The sequence below is a fragment of the Medicago sativa genome, chromosome 4 (assembly GCF_051527215.1).
Source record: "Medicago sativa cultivar Bolivia chromosome 4, Bolivia_mono, whole genome shotgun sequence".
NCBI lineage: Eukaryota > Viridiplantae > Streptophyta > Magnoliopsida > Fabales > Fabaceae > Medicago > Medicago sativa.
In genome coordinates this window covers 99,276,337-99,294,211 of record NC_140752.1, presented here as the reverse complement: position 1 = coordinate 99,294,211, position 17,875 = coordinate 99,276,337, and the positions used below count along the sequence as shown (strand labels likewise).

General features: G+C 33.4%; 3 protein-coding genes, 1 non-coding gene and 1 pseudogene across 6 annotated transcripts; 3 read left to right on the top strand and 2 right to left on the bottom strand.

Annotated features, from left to right (window-relative positions):
* Positions 1-505: 505 nt before the first annotated feature.
* On the bottom strand, positions 506-3,706 carry LOC146934593 (uncharacterized). Its single transcript, XM_085706499.1, has 6 exons — positions 3,522-3,706; positions 3,373-3,427; positions 3,217-3,267; positions 1,188-1,279; positions 1,025-1,102; positions 506-788 (listed from the first exon to the last, which is right to left on the bottom strand). The coding sequence occupies exons 1-6, from the start codon at positions 3,575-3,577 to the stop codon at positions 632-634; spliced, it is 489 nt and encodes a 162-aa protein (XP_085562625.1). The 5' UTR covers positions 3,578-3,706; the 3' UTR covers positions 506-631.
* On the top strand, positions 3,653-8,099 carry LOC146934591 (Peptidyl-tRNA hydrolase family protein). Its single transcript, XM_085706498.1, has 8 exons — positions 3,653-4,236; positions 4,329-4,413; positions 5,964-6,031; positions 6,920-6,970; positions 7,075-7,148; positions 7,268-7,326; positions 7,424-7,500; positions 7,593-8,099. Exons 1-8 carry the CDS (start codon positions 3,982-3,984, stop codon positions 7,704-7,706), a joined length of 783 nt encoding a protein of 260 aa, XP_085562624.1. The 5' UTR covers positions 3,653-3,981; the 3' UTR covers positions 7,707-8,099.
* Positions 3,766-3,837, top strand: TRNAD-GUC (transfer RNA aspartic acid (anticodon GUC)). Its single transcript has one exon. It is a non-coding gene; the product is annotated as a tRNA-Asp (tRNA).
* A 1,109-nt stretch (positions 8,100-9,208) lies between the features above and the next one.
* Positions 9,209-10,657, bottom strand: LOC146934590 (protein ASPARTIC PROTEASE IN GUARD CELL 1 pseudogene; annotated as a pseudogene). Its single transcript, XR_015008045.1, has one exon. The product of XR_015008045.1 is annotated as a protein ASPARTIC PROTEASE IN GUARD CELL 1 pseudogene (transcript).
* A 1,637-nt stretch (positions 10,658-12,294) lies between these two features.
* Positions 12,295-16,694, top strand: LOC146934589 (DNAse I-like superfamily protein). 2 transcript variants are annotated; one of them, XR_015007825.1, is made up of 12 exons: positions 12,295-12,665; positions 12,754-12,819; positions 13,473-13,525; positions 13,621-13,702; positions 14,330-14,416; positions 14,666-14,758; positions 14,857-14,889; positions 15,049-15,161; positions 15,763-15,871; positions 15,978-16,063; positions 16,160-16,264; positions 16,341-16,694. XR_015007825.1 is itself a non-coding variant. In XM_085706497.1 (12 exons), exons 1-12 carry the CDS (start codon positions 12,330-12,332, stop codon positions 16,452-16,454), a joined length of 1,257 nt encoding a protein of 418 aa, XP_085562623.1. In that variant the 5' UTR covers positions 12,295-12,329; the 3' UTR covers positions 16,455-16,694. The 2 variants fall into 2 exon arrangements, 1 of the variants encoding a protein (XP_085562623.1); XM_085706497.1 differs by having other exon boundaries at positions 16,180-16,264.
* The last annotated feature ends 1,181 nt before the right edge of the window (positions 16,695-17,875 follow it).

The following is a 17,875-nucleotide window of genomic DNA, read 5'->3' as shown; positions in this document are numbered from 1 at the left end:
ATTCAGGTTTGAACACAGTATACCACATATACCCAACCAAACATTTTAAAAATTTGTCAATTAAACTATGACTTACAGATAAAGATAACTGTTTTTGAAACAAAAAGAGGTAGCAAATTGCTAAATTTCAAAGATTCAAAGGTAGTAAATTTGAACCCCTAATCGAAGGCATGGTCCGTCCGGGTTTTAAAACAGAGTAAATTTGAACCAAAATCTCTTGCAAGGCTCCACTAAACAGAATTTGACTAATGGAACATGTATATCAACTAAAAATTAATAGCAACTAAGCAGACCCCACTATCTAACGAGTCTTGTTTATACATTCGCCATTGTAATGGTTTTGACATTACAACAGTAATTGCCAGTTTGGGGTTACAATAAAAATATAAAAGTTTCAATTAAGCATGTTAGCACTGATATTTTAAGCTTTTCTTTTCCCACATCGATTCAGTTCTAATCAAATTATGTTACAGAACACTTTCCTCAGTTCCTGTAGTAATAGTAGTAGACAGAGAATTGTTTTATTATTGCAAAGCCATTATAAAATAAGCAAAGACAAAATTCAGGCATCTCAGACTATGTGGGTAAAACTTAGTTACTGCAATACATTCAAATGAATCACAAATCAGAATTAGATTAAATCAGAATCAGAATCAGATTTTTCCACTTTGGGAGGCGCAAACTGCCTGGTAAGACGAGATCGTGTCCAGGGATCAAGGGGTGCTCTCTGTGGTGGTTGAGGAGTTGGTGGCTTTGACTGCCTAAGCTCATTATCGCGATCAATAAGCCTGTTTCAAAGCACATTTTTTTTTACAAGGTCAAATCTTAATATCTTCATTCTAAGCAACCTAAAAGATTTGAAGGATAAACTATAACTAACAACACAATAGATTAAAAAGACAGGAAATATCAACAACAATGAAAAGAAATCACTTCTTTAGTGAACTCGAGCAGGGTTACCAAAATAACAGAACCGTCAAAGTCAGTTAAACGAGTGAATATCAGAAAGGAAACAGAGATTTACTCAATATAGGCCATTGGTGCAGCATCACCAACTCGAATGCGAGTCCGTAACACCCTAGTATATCCACCAGTTCTATCTCTGCACAACACAATGTCTATTCAGTCTCACAACACAATAACAGTCATAAATTAGCGACTGAAATTACATCAAGTTTAATACTCACTTATACCGATAAGCCAGTTCTGTAAACAGCTTGTGAAGAACATCGTCTCCTCGCACGAAACTAGCAGCTCGCCTTGCAGCACATACGGATCCCTAACAATTTATCGTGTAAACTACAAGTCAATCCAAGTAGTCAAGCTAGATAAATAGATGAAATGTTTATCTTCCTATCAAATTTATGCTCAAGATCAAGGCAAAATAAAAAATATCCATAGCCATGGTTTTATTGGAGACATCATGGCAACTAATGGTGGAAAAGGGCAACTGTGTCAGACAAATGTAAACTGTAACAAACATGCATGTGGAAGGTAAATAATAAGACATAATAGTCTATATCAAGAAAAGCGAACATGAAATGTTTTTCATGCAAATTAATTCATCAAAGAACAAGTTCACAACACAGCTTTAAAAGCCCAAATGTAAAAGCACTAAACGGAAATAAAACACAAATGAGGATGACAAGAAAAATAAACTACATATTTTAAAAGAAAGCAGTTATGTAGGTGCAGAAAAGATTGAGAAACAGGCTCCAAACTATGAAGCCTGTGTGCTCCAGTTTACTAAATGGATCTTAATATTTAACTATTAGAATTCCCTGCATTAAGTTAATTGTTCTTTGATTGCTTGCCAGTGTCGCCATTCTTTATATTTCAAGCATTTAGATTTTCATCCACGTTAGAACGTTAACTTAAGCCAACAAACAAATATCAACTACTCCCTAAAAGTAATCAAACAACCAAAACAAAAGTAGAGAAAAATAAGGAAGGTCAATGCTTCTAATCATATTGATAGTAGCATATTAGAGGACAATGCTTCTAATAATGAAATGACAATCACAAGTTTTTATCAGTATTTGCTGCTGCAACACTATACCGAACTGAGGCAATCAGTATAATGGTTATTAACAACTATCTCATAAAAAGCATTTGTTCACGTGAGTTCTATCAATGAGACTTACTTACATGCACAGAACTTTTGCAGAACAGATTTTGGTCCTATTCAACAGATAGTTTGGGACGCAGCTTCAATCTAAAGGAGCAAAATTGTTGAACCAACTAATTGAGAGAGGGAGAAACAGACAGAGAGAAGCCGAGTTAGCGGAAAATCCATAAACTAACCCCTGATCTTTCATCAGTATTCACCCGCTGATTAGTAGTTATAATATTAATAGCAGCTGAGAAACTGACTATGTTTTAAACCCCTGGCGGTCTTTCATCAATATCCACCCACTGATTTACTCAACATTTATCTTCAGGGCCGACATTTTTCAAACCTCTTACTTTTTGAACTTAAACCAGGTTGAAAAAATATTGTTTGTTCAATGATGACAGAATAAGAGAAATATTTAAATTCATTTCTAAATAAAATTATCAGAATCATTGCATAAAATAATCAACAGCCACCAAGCCTTATCCCACTAAGTGGGATCAGCTACATGAATCAAACGACGCCATAGTGTTCTATCCAAAACCATATTTTTATCCAGTTCATTAATCTCTAGATCCTTCTCGATAGTTTCTCTTGTAGTTTTTCTAGGTCTTTCTCTACCTCTAGGCTTTGTTTGGGAGTTTGGAGGGGAGGGAAGGGGAGGGTTTTGGAAAAAAGGAAGGAGCAAGTGGAAGAAATAGGTGCTATCCACAGGTGGGCGTTTCTAGGTTTTCCTTTACCACAGGTCTTCTTTCTAGATGTCCAAACCACCTAAGTCTTGTTTCTACCATCTTTTCTACAATAGGTGCTATCCTATCTAGTGTTGGTTCTATCACATCTAGTGTTACCACACATCCAAAGTAACATCCTCATCTCTGCTACGCATATCTTATTCTTGTGTTGGTTCTTCACCGTCCAACATTCTGCTCCCAACATGTCTTAAGCGGGACTTCAATATAACATATAACACTTGAATACTGGTTTAAAAAATATATATTGGGTGATCAATGGTAAAGAATGAGAGGTGAAAGTTGAAAATCATATCATAATCATAGCACAAGTAAGACGGTTTAAATATTTTGAATGAATAGTACAAAACTAACCTCTTTACCAAGCTGTACCATATTATCTGCAACCCTTCTAACCTCCTTAGCCTAAAATCAAAATTACAACCAGCAAACTTTAATTTAAATTCACAAACGCATAATCAATACGTTCTTAAACCGAAAATGCATAGGATCAAATTTAATTTATATTACCTTGGTAATAGTAGTTTCAATGCGTTCATGCCTCACCAACTGCGAGACCATGGTTCTAAATAAATAACAATTGAGTAGCCACAGTTCAGAATTTGGAAGGAAGAAAAAAAAAAAAAGGCATGGGAGGATTGGATTGAAAGCATGTTAACCTGAGCATGGATATCCGGTGAGACGTTTCTCGATTCAGCTTCCTGAACTTGGTCATTTTCTCAGATTCAGAAGCGAAACTAAAACCCTGGCTTTCTTCCTTATTACACTGTTCTATGCACAAAACGAACACACAATAGTTTCAGCGTGTGCTCGGTTTCTATTAGTAAAACGGCGGACACTATGGCAACTCAGACGAATCTGTACATTATAAGAAGTTTTAAGAATGAAATCTGACATCAAAGAGTCGTTGTAGTATAGTGGTAAGTATTCCCGCCTGTCACGCGGGTGACCCGGGTTCGATCCCCGGCAACGGCGATTTTTTTTATTTTTTTATTTTTTTTCATTTCATTTCATATACCCAAAACAAAACAAAACCATTCTTCCTCCTCCGAACCCCCTTTTCTTTTTCTTTTTCTTTTGTTAGGGTTTTCATTTTTGAATATTCGTAGTATCATCGTGATGAATCCATCAATCTTGTGGAAAGGGATAATGAACGTTGGAGCTTGTTCAATGTCACGCTTCCAATTTCCCATTCGCCACTTCACTAAACCCTTAATCTCTATTCGTTGCAACATGTCTTTGTTATCCGTTCCAAATTCCTCAGCTGCATCCATATCCACAACCTCAGACTCCACAAAATCCAAGCAGAATGAACCTTGGTTAATTGTTGGCCTCGGTAATCCCGGCAAAAAGTTCAATGGTACACGCCACAATGTTAGTACTACATTCACAATTTTATTTTAATTAGTTTTAACAATTTTTTATTTTCTGTTGCTTTCATTCAGACTCTGTTTTTATTATTTCAGGTGGGTTTTGAGATGGTTGATGCTATAGCTGAAGCTGAAGGAATATCTATGAGCAGTGTTTCTTTCAAAGCTCTATTTGGAAAAGGTTCTAAATTTCATAATTTATTTTTATTTTGGTTTCTGCATAGATATATCTATAGCAATAGTGTTAAGAAAAACAGCTTAGTTACTTAGTCGTCTCTTAGGGTCTGTTTGGTTTGACTTATTCGAGCTTATCTTCTGGCATAATCATTTGTGAGGCTGTTTAGGAGAATCCAGTAAAACAGCTTATTACATGTTCTCATAAGCTCAACAAGATAGCTTTTAAAAACAGTTTATAGCTTATACGAAAATAAAAACTTCATTTTATCTCTGTATTATGGAAATAGCTTATACATAAGTACTTATCATGATAAACTTTTATGCTAAAAGCTGCAAATTAAGTTGTTTATTCAATCAGGACTTTATTATGAGTTGTTTGATTCTTAAGATGGTATTAGAGAAGTCAGTTTTTCATATCATTTTCTGCTGGCTTACTTGAGTTGAGTCCATACAAGGACTTGAATAGTTTACACACTTGATTAGGCTTCTGAATTGAAACAAGTCCCCTTTCAAATCATCGTGCAAGAAGGCATTGTTCACATCAAACTGATGTAAATGCCAATTAAAGATTGAGGCAAGAACAAGCTTTGCCACTTGGATTGCCAGCTGCACATTCTGTTTTTTTTTTTTAAGTATCCAGCATCAAAATGTTGGTATTCCAACACTATTTTCTCTATTGCTCTTTAGATATTGCCATAAATAGGGTAAGATTCTTTTATTTGTATAATGCCATTCATGGTTTCATATCATTGTCTAAAATTATGTAGATTTAAGCTTACTTTCTAAGGTTATTAAATTTAATTTTTATTTTTCTTTTTTGTCTAACAAATTACAACGTCATATTGCCTGAAAGTAATTTTCATGTTACGCCGTTGATGGATTCATTCTGCATAGCTTGTCAAATAGGCATTACAACATTTTGGATTTAGTCGACGATTGCATCTGTCTTGAATCTTCATTCTTCTATGATCCGACCCGCCGTGCTTTTTACATGTAAAGTCTGAGGTCGGTTCACATAGCTTGCCATCACGACTTGTTAACAATATTTTGGATTCGGTTCAGTCTCAAGCATGCATCATGATTAATGGTGCTAATAATGTATTGTCCTACTGAACGTGGCCAGTTTTTAACAAAATATTGTTTTGACAACGGCATTTTGTTTGGATATTTTAGTTAGTGATGTCACATGGCTACCGTGTTACGGAAATTTTGTCTGTTTCGGTACAGTTGAAAAGACTTTATTCTAAAGATGATTTCATTTTCTGCTGCTACTTTATATTTAATCTCTGGGTTGTATCCCACTAGAAAGTAGAAACAATGATAAAAAGATCATACTTTTCTCAATTAAGGCCAGAAAGAAGTTTCTTACCAAACCTTAATCTGTCTATTTCTTAATTAATGCATCTTGCATCATATGCCTTTCACAAATATTACAAACAGCAATTGATTCCACATAATATCAGTTAAGTTTTCTGAATGACGGGGATAAAAGCAGGTTGAATTTTAAGTATTAATCAGCACGTACCATTTGTGACAACTTTTTTCCCTTTGCAGGCTACATAGGCGATGTACCAGTTATACTTGCAAAGCCGCAGACTTTTATGAATTTAAGTGGTGAATCTGTAAGTTTTCTGTTTGGAGAATCTTCAGATGTAATGATGGAGTGGGACAGAAGGGTCTTAAAAATACTGTTTCCCACATGACTTGATTCTATAGTTCTGTATATTTGGGGAAAAAAGTTATTACTCAAATTTCCATGACTTATCGAATGATGAATTGCTGGGCGGAAATGCATAATAAACCAAATTACTATTTTTTAAACCTGGAAAAATAAATTTGGTCATTAAAGTACATTTAAACAGTTAGATTTGAAATTTGAGATTTGTATAAACATTTAGACGTTCATATATTTTAAATTTCTGTAATGTAAGTGATTGTTCCAACATGTCACAGCTATGATTTTTTTTTCTTTAGTATTTGACAGCTCAAAATTGACACCCCTTAGGGTAGTAGCCTTAATGTAACACTAGAGCTTTGTGGCTATCAATAGTCAATGAATTTACCATTGGTAGCATAAACTTCAAAATAGTAGCCATACACTTTATGAATACTTCAAATACCCCACTAGCTACATACTGTAATAGTTTTTTTATTTTATTTTTATACCAATACAAATGGGAATATTGCCATGGCAGAAGCTTTGTAGCACCTGGTTGTTGTCAGTAACCCGGGAAGAGAAATGGAAACTGATATAAGCAATGAAAAGAAATTAAATATTTTGACTCAATTCTTTCTTTTGATTTAAGATTTGAGTTTATATGCCACTTCTAGGCTAATTAAATATGGTGCAGTATAGTCGTGTCATGTCTTATAGTTTGAAAATTTTGTCATACCCCCTTGTATCCAGTTAGTAACACATATCCTTGTCGTTTGTTGTATCCATGCTAATTTACTATAGTAAATACTTATATTTTAATGCTGAGTTGCTGGTGTTGGAATCTGTTTTGAAGGTTGGAGCCATAGTTTCATATTACAAGATTCCATTGAAGCAAGTACTTGTGGTATAATATCTATGCTATGACTATGTTCTTTTTGCAAGTGATGAAGAAAAATTAGAAGGATTATCTGCTTGGTGTTCATTTCAATCAATATTCTTCTTTTTCAGATATTTGACGACTTAGATTTGCCTTTTGCTAAATTACGGCTTCTACCAAAGGGTGGACATGGAGGTCACAATGGGTAACTATAATCATCTATAGTTTCACTCTCTTTTTGCTCCATTGCAGCATTTACTTGGGTTTGGTGTGACATCCTATCGAATTTATATTTAAGCATCACTAATTTTGTTCTCCCTGCAGAATGAAGAGTGTTATTAATCACTTGAAAGGGAATTCTGGTTTTCCTCGCTTAAGAATTGGTAAGTTCGTGTCGTTTTTATTATTGAAATATTCATCCATGTTACAGTCACTTACTCACTTATAATATCTATCGTCATTTATTGTTGATTTTGTTAGGCATTGGACGACCTCCTGGGAAGATGGATCCTGTGGCATTTGTTCTTCGACCTTTCACTAAACAGGAAAAGGAAGAGGTGTGTATTTCTTTTCATTCTTTTTGAACCAACAAATTGGCTTTTAGGTACATGGAAACCCTAAATGATGATAATTATATAATAATTTTCAGCTGAATTTTACCTTACAAGATGGATTAGAAGCCGTGCGGATTATTTTGTTGGATGGGTTTGATAAAGGTGCAACATTTGTTAATAGTGCCAAAAAGATGGAGCAAACAGGCTGAGGAATTGCACACATTGAACATCCTTTTGACAATTATATATAAAAAGGATCTTTTTGCAAGAAGACACAAGTTAACTTTAAGCTGCAAACTCATTCAAGCCTCCATTCAATCAAAAGACATGTGTTTGGAGGAAGTAATATTATTCATCCATTCTTTCAGAAAGCAGTTTAGGTTTCAGTACAGTGAATTCGAACCTAATACATATGGTTGTGTTTCATTAGTTGAGTGATTACGGTGCAGTGAATTGTAACATGATAGTTATGGAATTATTAGTTCTGGTTCTGTTGAGGTATTCATTTTTCTCATTCTTTCGGTCGAAAGGCCTCTTGTACACTTTTTTATACATATAATAAAATAATAATGATGATAAAAGGAGAATATTTGGTTGTTTCATATGGGAGCTGCATTTTCTTCAAATATTTGGTTGTTTCATATGGGAGCTGCATTTTCTTCAACCAAGTATTCTGTGCATTATATTGTCTTTCGAACGTATGTATACATGTAAAATTAGCATTTCCCTGTTATTAAAATTATGTTTCTGCTTTCATTTCAAATGGATTGGGATTTGGTGATTTTAGTGTAATTTTGTGTGTTTATGAGAGAGAAAGATGAAGTGGAAATGATAAATAGACGAGAGAGAGTAATATAAGCATGAGAAACACAAATTCACTCTGACTTTCCACTGAATTCTAATTTCTAACCCCATTTCAAATCGTGATTGATCTAATACTATGGTTTTTGCCTTCTCTAGCGGTTCCCTTGTGGTTTTTAGTTGTCTTCCTTGGGGTATTTGGCCTTCTTCCGTCACAAAAAGATGTCCAATACATGTGAAAAGAGATTGATAGCTGCAAAAAACATTTGATGCATTGAGGTGTAGATTCAAATATAAGATTTAACAATTCTCTATACTTAAGATTTGTGATTGTGGCCACTAGAATATTCGGAAGAAAAAAAATGCACACAAGTCATCAACCATTTTCACCTGCAAAGGAAAATATAATCAATTATAATTTAAGAGTGAAATATACGATATTTATTAAAATGACACACTCAATATTTTATTTTGTTTGAAATATAAAAAATCTTCTTCTCAATATATCCTCACGACTTGGCTGTTTGAATTTTGTATAGGCTTCAAGTGGGTAATGGAACATCTGCTTTATATTTTTTTTGGTTGAGATGCTTTATATTTTTTTATAGGGTTGGACTACCTCAAAAATAGATGACTCCATAATGAAAATTCAAATTCCTTTTTGCGGGAAGAACCATATTGTCAACTCTTCCAATATAAAATATTTACATTGATAGTATACTAAATCAAACTACTTAGTCAATATTGAATTAAAAAGGTGAAAGTTAATAAATAAGTATTTAAAAAATTGTATTGGCACTAATTGTTATATTTATAAAATATATTACACTGATAACATATATTGTTTTTATTTTAATAATGAGAATAATTAATATATTTTAAGTTAGTATAATTAATAAATTCATATGAGAATAATTAATATTTTTATAATAATTAATATATTATTGTAAATAAAGTCCCTAAAAATTATTTCATTAGGTCTAATCTAGTTACAGCAGAGGGTGTGTAAATAAACGAAAGAGTTAACGAGATCAAAGGTGACACGTGTCCCATATTGTTGTAAAGTCCCTAAAATTGAAAACGATCCTTTTGACGGTGCAAACGCAAAGCAAAATGTTCCATTCTTATCCACTGCATACAAATAACTCTCCTTCGGCAACAACCACGATTTCCCATCATTTACTTCAAACTCCACTATCGGCAACTCCACAGTATTCTTAGACGACAAATTATAACATGTGTCAAACTGTAAAAAAGCCTTTGAACGTTCCAAATGTTGAGTCTTCGCCACAAAAACATCACGCACGACATTATATGTGTCATTCTCCAACAACGTTATTAAACTACTTGAACTTACAATCATACCTCCGTTTCCAGATGGATCAATTGTGAATGTTGAATTATGAACCTTGATCTTTTCACCTCCCACACTAATTCCTGTTAGTCCCACATAGTATAAATTCTCAGCCTTAGGATTTTGCAACAACTTAGCTTTAACCGAATCATTACATGGCGGCGAATTGAATTCCAAAGTTGACGACGAATATCCATTGTTACTTTCCACTAAACAATATGACATCGACGAAGCATTGATACGAGATGGAAAAGACAAAGATCCGCGGCCTAGCCCAAATGTTCCGTCAGAGCCTACAAATGGACCTTGGTTTTTATTACTGCAACCTAATGAAACCCTATCCACCCATCCGGAGCTTTCAAACGACACTGTTTCATTTATTAAGACGCCTTCGCTATTTGTACCGTCGTTGTAGGTAATATTGTATCGACAATAACCATCAACACTACAAGATGAATTTTGTAGTAGGTTACAGTGTTTAGTTTCACAAGAAAGTGGGGTGTAAGAAAAGGACTGTGATGGGTCGAAAATTGAATCAGGTTGATCGTAACATTTGATACATGGTTGGCATTGAAGCCAAGTGAAATCGGTTTGGAGGTCAAAAATCATGTAGAATTTTTGTGGTGGTGTTCCAACTCCGATTTGTACTATGAAATCGTTGGTTCCTGTGGTTATGCCGGGGTTCAATGTAGCATTTAAGTTTAGGATACGGTGGTTCTTGTGTTGATGATGACTATTAAAGAGAGATGCAACTGGGTATAATTTGAGCTTGAAGGAAGAAGATGATGAAAACGTTTGGGGGAATTGTGTTTGTTCTTCATCATGATGACGATGAACTGGTTCAAAGGAGAGGATTTGATGGGTTTTGTGGATTGCGGCTGTGACGTTGAAAACAGAGGTTGTTGAATATTCGGAGGAGGAAGTAGCTTCATTACTAGTAGCATGGGACGAGAAGAAGAGTGACAATGTTAAAGAAATAAACAATTGGTTCAGAATTAGAGCCATAGTTCTATTCTTGTTTTGCATTGAAATTTTTGATGATATATAAGCATAGGTCAACAATCTATTTCATCTGATTTAAAATGAATGTCGTTTAAGATTTTTATACGCAAATTAAGAAATTCAACTATTAATCGAAAGGTGCAGTTTGAAAGAAAATTTATTATTGCATTGGTAGTCGAAAATGACATTCATTTTCAATGATTTTTTTTTTTTTTACAAAAATGACACTCATTTTAAAACGGATTAAGTATTTGATTTATGTATTTACTACTTCTGTACTTAATTGTAGGACCCTTTTTATAAAAAACACAAACATTAAAAAAATTAATTGTTGTATTAATTTTGTTGATAATTGCTAGTATTATTTTACATGTTACAAAGAATTAATTAATGTTATCATAAAGTATTTACTATTACATATTGTTGAAAAACATGTAATATAAATAGAGGTATATTCCTTAAAAAAAAGAGGTATATTGGCGAAGAAATAATTAATGTACTTTGAAATTTGAAAAAGATCATATAAAAAGGATTAAAAAAAAAAACTTGAATAGATTGTATAATTAAAGACGGAAGTGGTCACCCAACCGTTGTTCCGTTAGTTAAAGTTAGTTTCTTTTATCGGATAAGTTTAAAGTTTGTTGTACACACTTGAAGGAACTAACTCATAGGGAAAATTTGCAAGGCAAGGGGTGGATAGGTTGAATTATTGGTGTGTTGTTTTCCATTTGAATATAATAATATATTGTCTTTTCAAGTTATCAAATTTATTGAAACGTAAAATTGTCGAGGATGATGCAGAAGTAGAAAATTGATTGCAAAGTTTGAAGTAGTTGACGAGTGGATAAAATGTATACTTTGCATTTAGTATTTTTGTTTTACAAATATGAATAAGACGATCTTTCAATAAAAAATATGAGTAAGACGTGGGGTGTGTATTATCCATGACCATAAGTGTCGATAGGCCCTCTTTCTCTAAAATGCTGGTTTGTTTATATAATTCGAAGCTAAAATATATGTTTCAGAATATACACTCTAAAATACGTTCATGTATAAGTCAACCTTAGACTCTTTTCAGAAAGTAATGGAAATATAAGAAATGAAATTTGAATTGTGTTTTTTAGTTTTAAATTCTTTTTCATGTTAACCATTATTGCTTAAAAAAAGGTTAAGTAAGTATTAGAGGTTCTTTGTCAAAACATTTAACTTCATTTACATGAGTACACAATGATGAAGTTAAACCATATGGCTTGATCTAAAACAACAAACAACAAAATATGAGGAAAGGCACTGCGTGAAGCTGGCCTAACAAGATATGAAAAAATAAAAAGAAAATATAGATATAGACTAGGTTACATGTTAAGATTTATTTTATTTTTTCATAGGAATATTACAATTTTTTTTTTACAGGAATAGGAGTATTATAAGTAAGATTTTTTTTTTCTTTTTTTACAAGAATAGGAATATTACAAGTAAGATTTATTTATTTAATAGAAATATTATAATTTATTTTTTTACAAGAATAGAAATATTAGAAGTTAAGATTTTGAAGTGAAGGATATGTAAAACGAAATCATATATATTTGAAAGGGAAAATGAAAGGCTGGGATTAAAAGGAGAGAAAAGCATCGGGATTAGATAACGAATTGTGGCGCGTTTCATTGTTGATTTGGAAATGGCCTCTTCAACTTGGCTCATCTCCTCTTTCTTCAAATTCAGTATCCCCACGGCCACGAGAGCAGCTTCACAAATTCACTGTGTCTGTCAGTGTAATACAAATTCCAATTCTTCTCGCGGAATCCAACGCCGTTGGGTTGAAGCATTCGATCAATCCCTCACATCTCCGGAGAGATTCACAGTAGCTTCATACAATATACTTGCTGATAGAAATGCTTCTCAACACTCTGATTTATACGTTAACGTTCCTTCTCGTTACATCAATTGGAATCGTCGTCAAAAGATTCTTTCTGATGAACTTTTTCAATGGAACCCTGATATTATCTGCTTACAAGTAAGTAACAACCAACTTTTCACTATGCTAATAAGCACTTAATTAAGCTGTTTGACTCAAAAATGTATTATTCTCACTCATTGATCAGGAGGTGGACAAGTACGTTGAACTCTCCAATATTTTGGTAAAGGCTGGATATGCAGGTTCTTATAAGGTACTAAACTATAAGCTGTTTGAATAAGCTATCTTGGAGAACTTATGAAAATAAGCTAAAAACAGCATATCAACGATGTCCTCGTAGGCTGTTTTCATAAGTTCTCCCAAATAGTCTCACAAAACTTATGCAAGTAGATAAGCTCTAATAAGTCAATTCAAACAGGCCCTATGTGCTATTTATTGCTTCCGGATGCTCATATAATTTGCTTGTTCCATTTTCATAATATGTTATCTAAACTTATCTAAATTTGAGTTTCAATATCAATGTTGTATGTTTTTAAATTTAAAAATTTGAAGGAAAATAAGTGTTATTAAGCATAAAATGGTAAAGAAAAAGATTTGACCAAAATTGATAGTTAGTTCTCTTTATATTATGGTGTAGAGACATAAAATAAGACTTCAAATTAGGGTTTGAGTTTCTATTTTTTACTTTGGTTTTGTAATGCCTGGTATATTCTCAATCAATTTTCAGTTCATTAATAAATTAATGATAAAACGTAGTTGATTTTATCTGCAATGACAATAAGACATACTGATTTATCTCTGTTCAAATGTGAAAAAAATTTAGCATTGGTAGCAGTGCACCTTGATATGTAGGTTTATAAGTTCTAACTAATGGGAGCCTAATGAATTGTGTAAATGGAGCTGCAGAGACGCACTGGAGATACATCTGACGGTTGTGCAATGTTTTGGAAAACTGATAAGTAATCTACTAGTAGCTCACTTTGCTTGTTATGTTAGATAAAAATTGATACCAGTTTATTCACTTTGGTTAGTCTTTTTCTTATTTGTCTGTTAGGTTCCGATTGTTAGATGGAGAAAGCATTCAATATAAGAACATTGGCCTTCGTGATAATGTTGCTCAACTTCTAGTTTTTGAGGTACGAGTCCCTTGATGCCAATGACGCGAATGCTTATTCGTTTTGGCGTTTCAAAACTTTGCTTCTGTTCTTTTTTTGAACAATATTTTTTTTTCTATTTAAAAAAATGACTTGAGCACTGCATCAGGCACAGTTAAACAAAATCAACGTCGGAAAACTCTTTAATCAGAACACTAAACCATTAGAAGAAAATATTAGAGATTGTTTTCTCCCATGGAACCATAAAGCAAGCATATGCAAGGTTTCCATCCCAGTAGGTGTTTGCTACCTATGGGGTTTGTACCATTGCTGATTTATGACTGCATTGCATGCATGACTTTCCAAAAGTATAAAATTTGCATGTAAAGGAGAATATCTTATATAGTTGTGACATTGATTATTAGCATTGTTGTAGGCTTATTTATCAAACATAAAAATTTGTATAACAGTGAGTGCTGTGGCACTTGAATGCTGCCTGAATTCCTTGCTCCTTTTGTCATCTCTTGCTTTATGTAGCATGATCTCTTATATTAGCTCGAACTTAAGCAGTAGCAATCCTTTATTGTCTAGCTTTATTAATGTAAATATTGTCCTGCCGTACATCTGTTGGTCATCCTATGCATCTTTAACTCCATCCTGTACAGGCAGATGTCTGGATCTGACTCAAGAAGACTGTTGGTTGGTAATATCCACGTACTCTATAACCCAAACAGGGGAGAAGTTAAATTAGGTCAAGTAAGTGTTTTATTCTCTCTTTGGCCTATAAACAAAGGTTTTTACTCCCCCCTCTGCATAAAGGTCCGGCTGATCAGTTGGGGAAAATAACTACTAATGCCTAATCCTAAAATGCTTTTGTCATCTTGTAAATACTATTCAGTATTTACATTACCTTAAGTTTGAAAATCCTATTTATATCTTACTATTTACATTAGCTTAATGCCTACACCTAATCCTTAAATTATCTTGAAATATTAAATGTTGCAGATTCGTTTTCTCTCATCAAAAGCACAGTCCCTCTCAGAGAAATGGGGTAATGCCCCTGTAATCCTAGCTGGTGATTTTAACAGTACTCCTGAGGTGCATATTTCAGAAAATAGATAGGAGTTATTCATTTAGTTACTTTGTGTTGTTCATTTTTGACATGTTGATTTTTATTTGTACTCGTTCTTCAACAGAGTGGAATATACAAGTTCTTGTCAACGTCTGAGGTGACTTTCTTTGAATTTTTATATTACATGCTCATAATCTTAGTTTTGCAAATTCATTTTATACCAGACACAGCAATAAGATTGATTATGCCATGAGTCGTAGCAAGTATTTTATCTTTAAGATGCTTAATTGAAAATATATGTGGTTTTCATTTGCAGCTTAATATCAAGCTATATGACAGAAAGCAGTTATCTGGACAGAAACGCTGTCGTCCTGCTCAAGTTTTAGGCGAGAAAAAAGAAACAGTTAGTCCATTTAGTTCACTGGATGGGTATTTTTCCTTTTTTCTTTCTATTAATTCTATATCGTAAGCTACCACTTAGGATTGCATGAGCAGTTAATATGGTAAAGAATTACTATTTGATATTTAAATTATAACAAACTTTGCTTGACATTGTATGACTGTAAAATCTTCAGCTTGATTAAAAAAAAAAAAATTGACCAAAGTTTGATTAAATATTTGAAATCAGGAAGTTTTACATTTTCACAATTTATAACTAAACTCCACTCTTGAATGTGTGTGTTCTAAATCAGTGTGCAACAAACTGTATTCATCTTTTACGATTTCTGTTCACTTCAACTATTTCCTAAATAATAATATATTTCTCCTGAAGTTTTCTAAAAGCAAAAGTTTCTTGACCTGCTTTTCGCTCATTGGATTTGCTACAATTTTCACATGAATGCCCTCTCGTGAATATAGGTTAGGCATTTTGTATATGATACCGGCATTTTCATGCAGTTTTTTGTATGATATAAATTGGAACATTTTATGACATTTATACATTAACTGAAGAAGGCATGTTTCTTACAAGTGTTTGTGCTATTCAGTTCTTTAATATCACATTATGATGCTCTGAAGCTACTATTTCCAGATTGTTAGACTGCTGGACAGATGAAGAGGTAAAAACTGCAACTGGTGATTCTGAGTGTCACTTGGCTGTTCATCCATTAAAGCTGAATAGTTCGTATGCCACAGTCAATGTACCTATTCATTCTTTTGTAGCCTATTATTTATTATTTATACTAATTTCCATATTCTTTCTCATGGTCTATGTCTATAGAATATTAAAATGATAAACCTATTCAGGGATCTGCTAGTACACGGGGATTCAATGATGAACCCCTGGCAACTTCCTATCACTCAAAGTTTCTTGGTACTGTAGATTATTTATGGTAATAAATTCCTTCCTAAGTGCTGATAATGTTCGGGTTATGAAAAATATGATGTTTATAATTATAGCCTTAATAATGACAATCACACAAAAATAGATTGATTGCACATGATACAGGTACTCTGAAGGTATTGTACCAACTAGAGTTCTTGATACCGTTTCAATTAGTGATCTCCTGAGGGAAGGTGGTCTCCCATGCAAGGTATTACTGCTTCAATTTTTTTCTTCTAATTGTAATATTTTCTCTCCATCTAACTAGTTTTTTTCTTGATCAATAGAAAGTGGGAAGCGACCATTTGGCGTTGCTGTCAGAATTTTCCTTCTCGGTGACCCATAATAAATCTACAGACATAGCTGCAGCAGCGGCATCACCTAGAGTAGATGTTGAATAGCATGTACCCTGCAGTCATAGGAAAAGCAGCTCAGCGTTTCTCTTAGGAAACCAATTTTTTTCTTTCATATTTAATTATACTGTTTCGAGCGTGTACGTAGCTCAAATAGTATATTCAATTCAGATTAAGGTTGGGTTCATGTAGTGGTGTAAGAATTTCTTTACTTGGCACGTAAATTATATAAAATCACACGTTATCATATTCATTTGAGAAATTAATGAAAAAAATTTATCTGAAAAATTGTGCATCTATTCGTTTGAAACTTTAAAGATTGACTTCTGTCTGATCAAACTTATCAATTATTTCCTTTTTTTTTCTCTTAACAAATATTTGTTAGTATGACTTCTGACGCTATTTGTTAGTATGACTTGGTAACTCATGTATAGTAATTAAACTTTATAATTTATGATTAAAAAATTACCATACCATACAAACTCAAGTTGCACGCATGACTTGGTAACAAATGAGCGATAAAATTTTGAAATGAACATTACCATACATTTGTATTATGAAACTAGAAAACTGAATCTTATTATTGAATAGAGCAAAGAGTACAAGGGTATTTATACTAAAAAGCAGTTGCACCATAACATACAATGGTGATGCAATAGCGTATAATACAAGAACCCTAACTAACTTGCTTGGATTCCCAAGATATCCTTATTTATACTATTACTCCCTCCGTCCTGGTATAATTGACCTACTTTGGTTTTTCACACAGATTAAGAAAAGTGTATAAATGAAGGGAAAAGTGGAATATATTGTATTGGGAATGATAAAAGTAGTATTATTTAGTGTTATATTGTATTGGGAATGATGAAAGTTGTATTGAAAATTGAAATGAGTCAGTTATTTTGGGACACTTTTTTTTAGAAAATGGGTCAGTTATTCCGGGACGGAGGTAGTATCATGTAATAGCCCCCCACAAGTTAGAGGTTGGTATAAATCTAACAACCCTAACTTGGATAAGAGGAGAGTAAAAGGCTGAGGCAATAAGGACTTGGTGAAGAAATCAGCAAGTTGATTTTGAGATGAAACTGGTAAAAGCTTCATGATTCCAGATTGAAGTTTCTCTCTGACAAGGTGACAGTCAATCTCCAAGTGTTTGGTGCGCTCGTGAAAAACTGGGTTAGCAGCTATATGGAGGGCACTCTGATTGTCACAGAACAAAACAGGAAGCTTGGAGCATTGAATCTGAAGATCCTTGAGAAGATAGAGAATCCATTGAAGCTCACATGTTGCTGATGCTAGAGCACGATACTCAGCTTCAGAAGAAGATCTAGAGACAGTGGTTTGTTTCTTAGTTCTCCATGATATCAAAGATGAACCTATGAAGAAACATTGCCCAGAAATGGAACGTCTGCTATCCAAACAACCAGCCCAGTCAGCATCTGAAAAACCTTGAAGATGAAGAGAAGAGT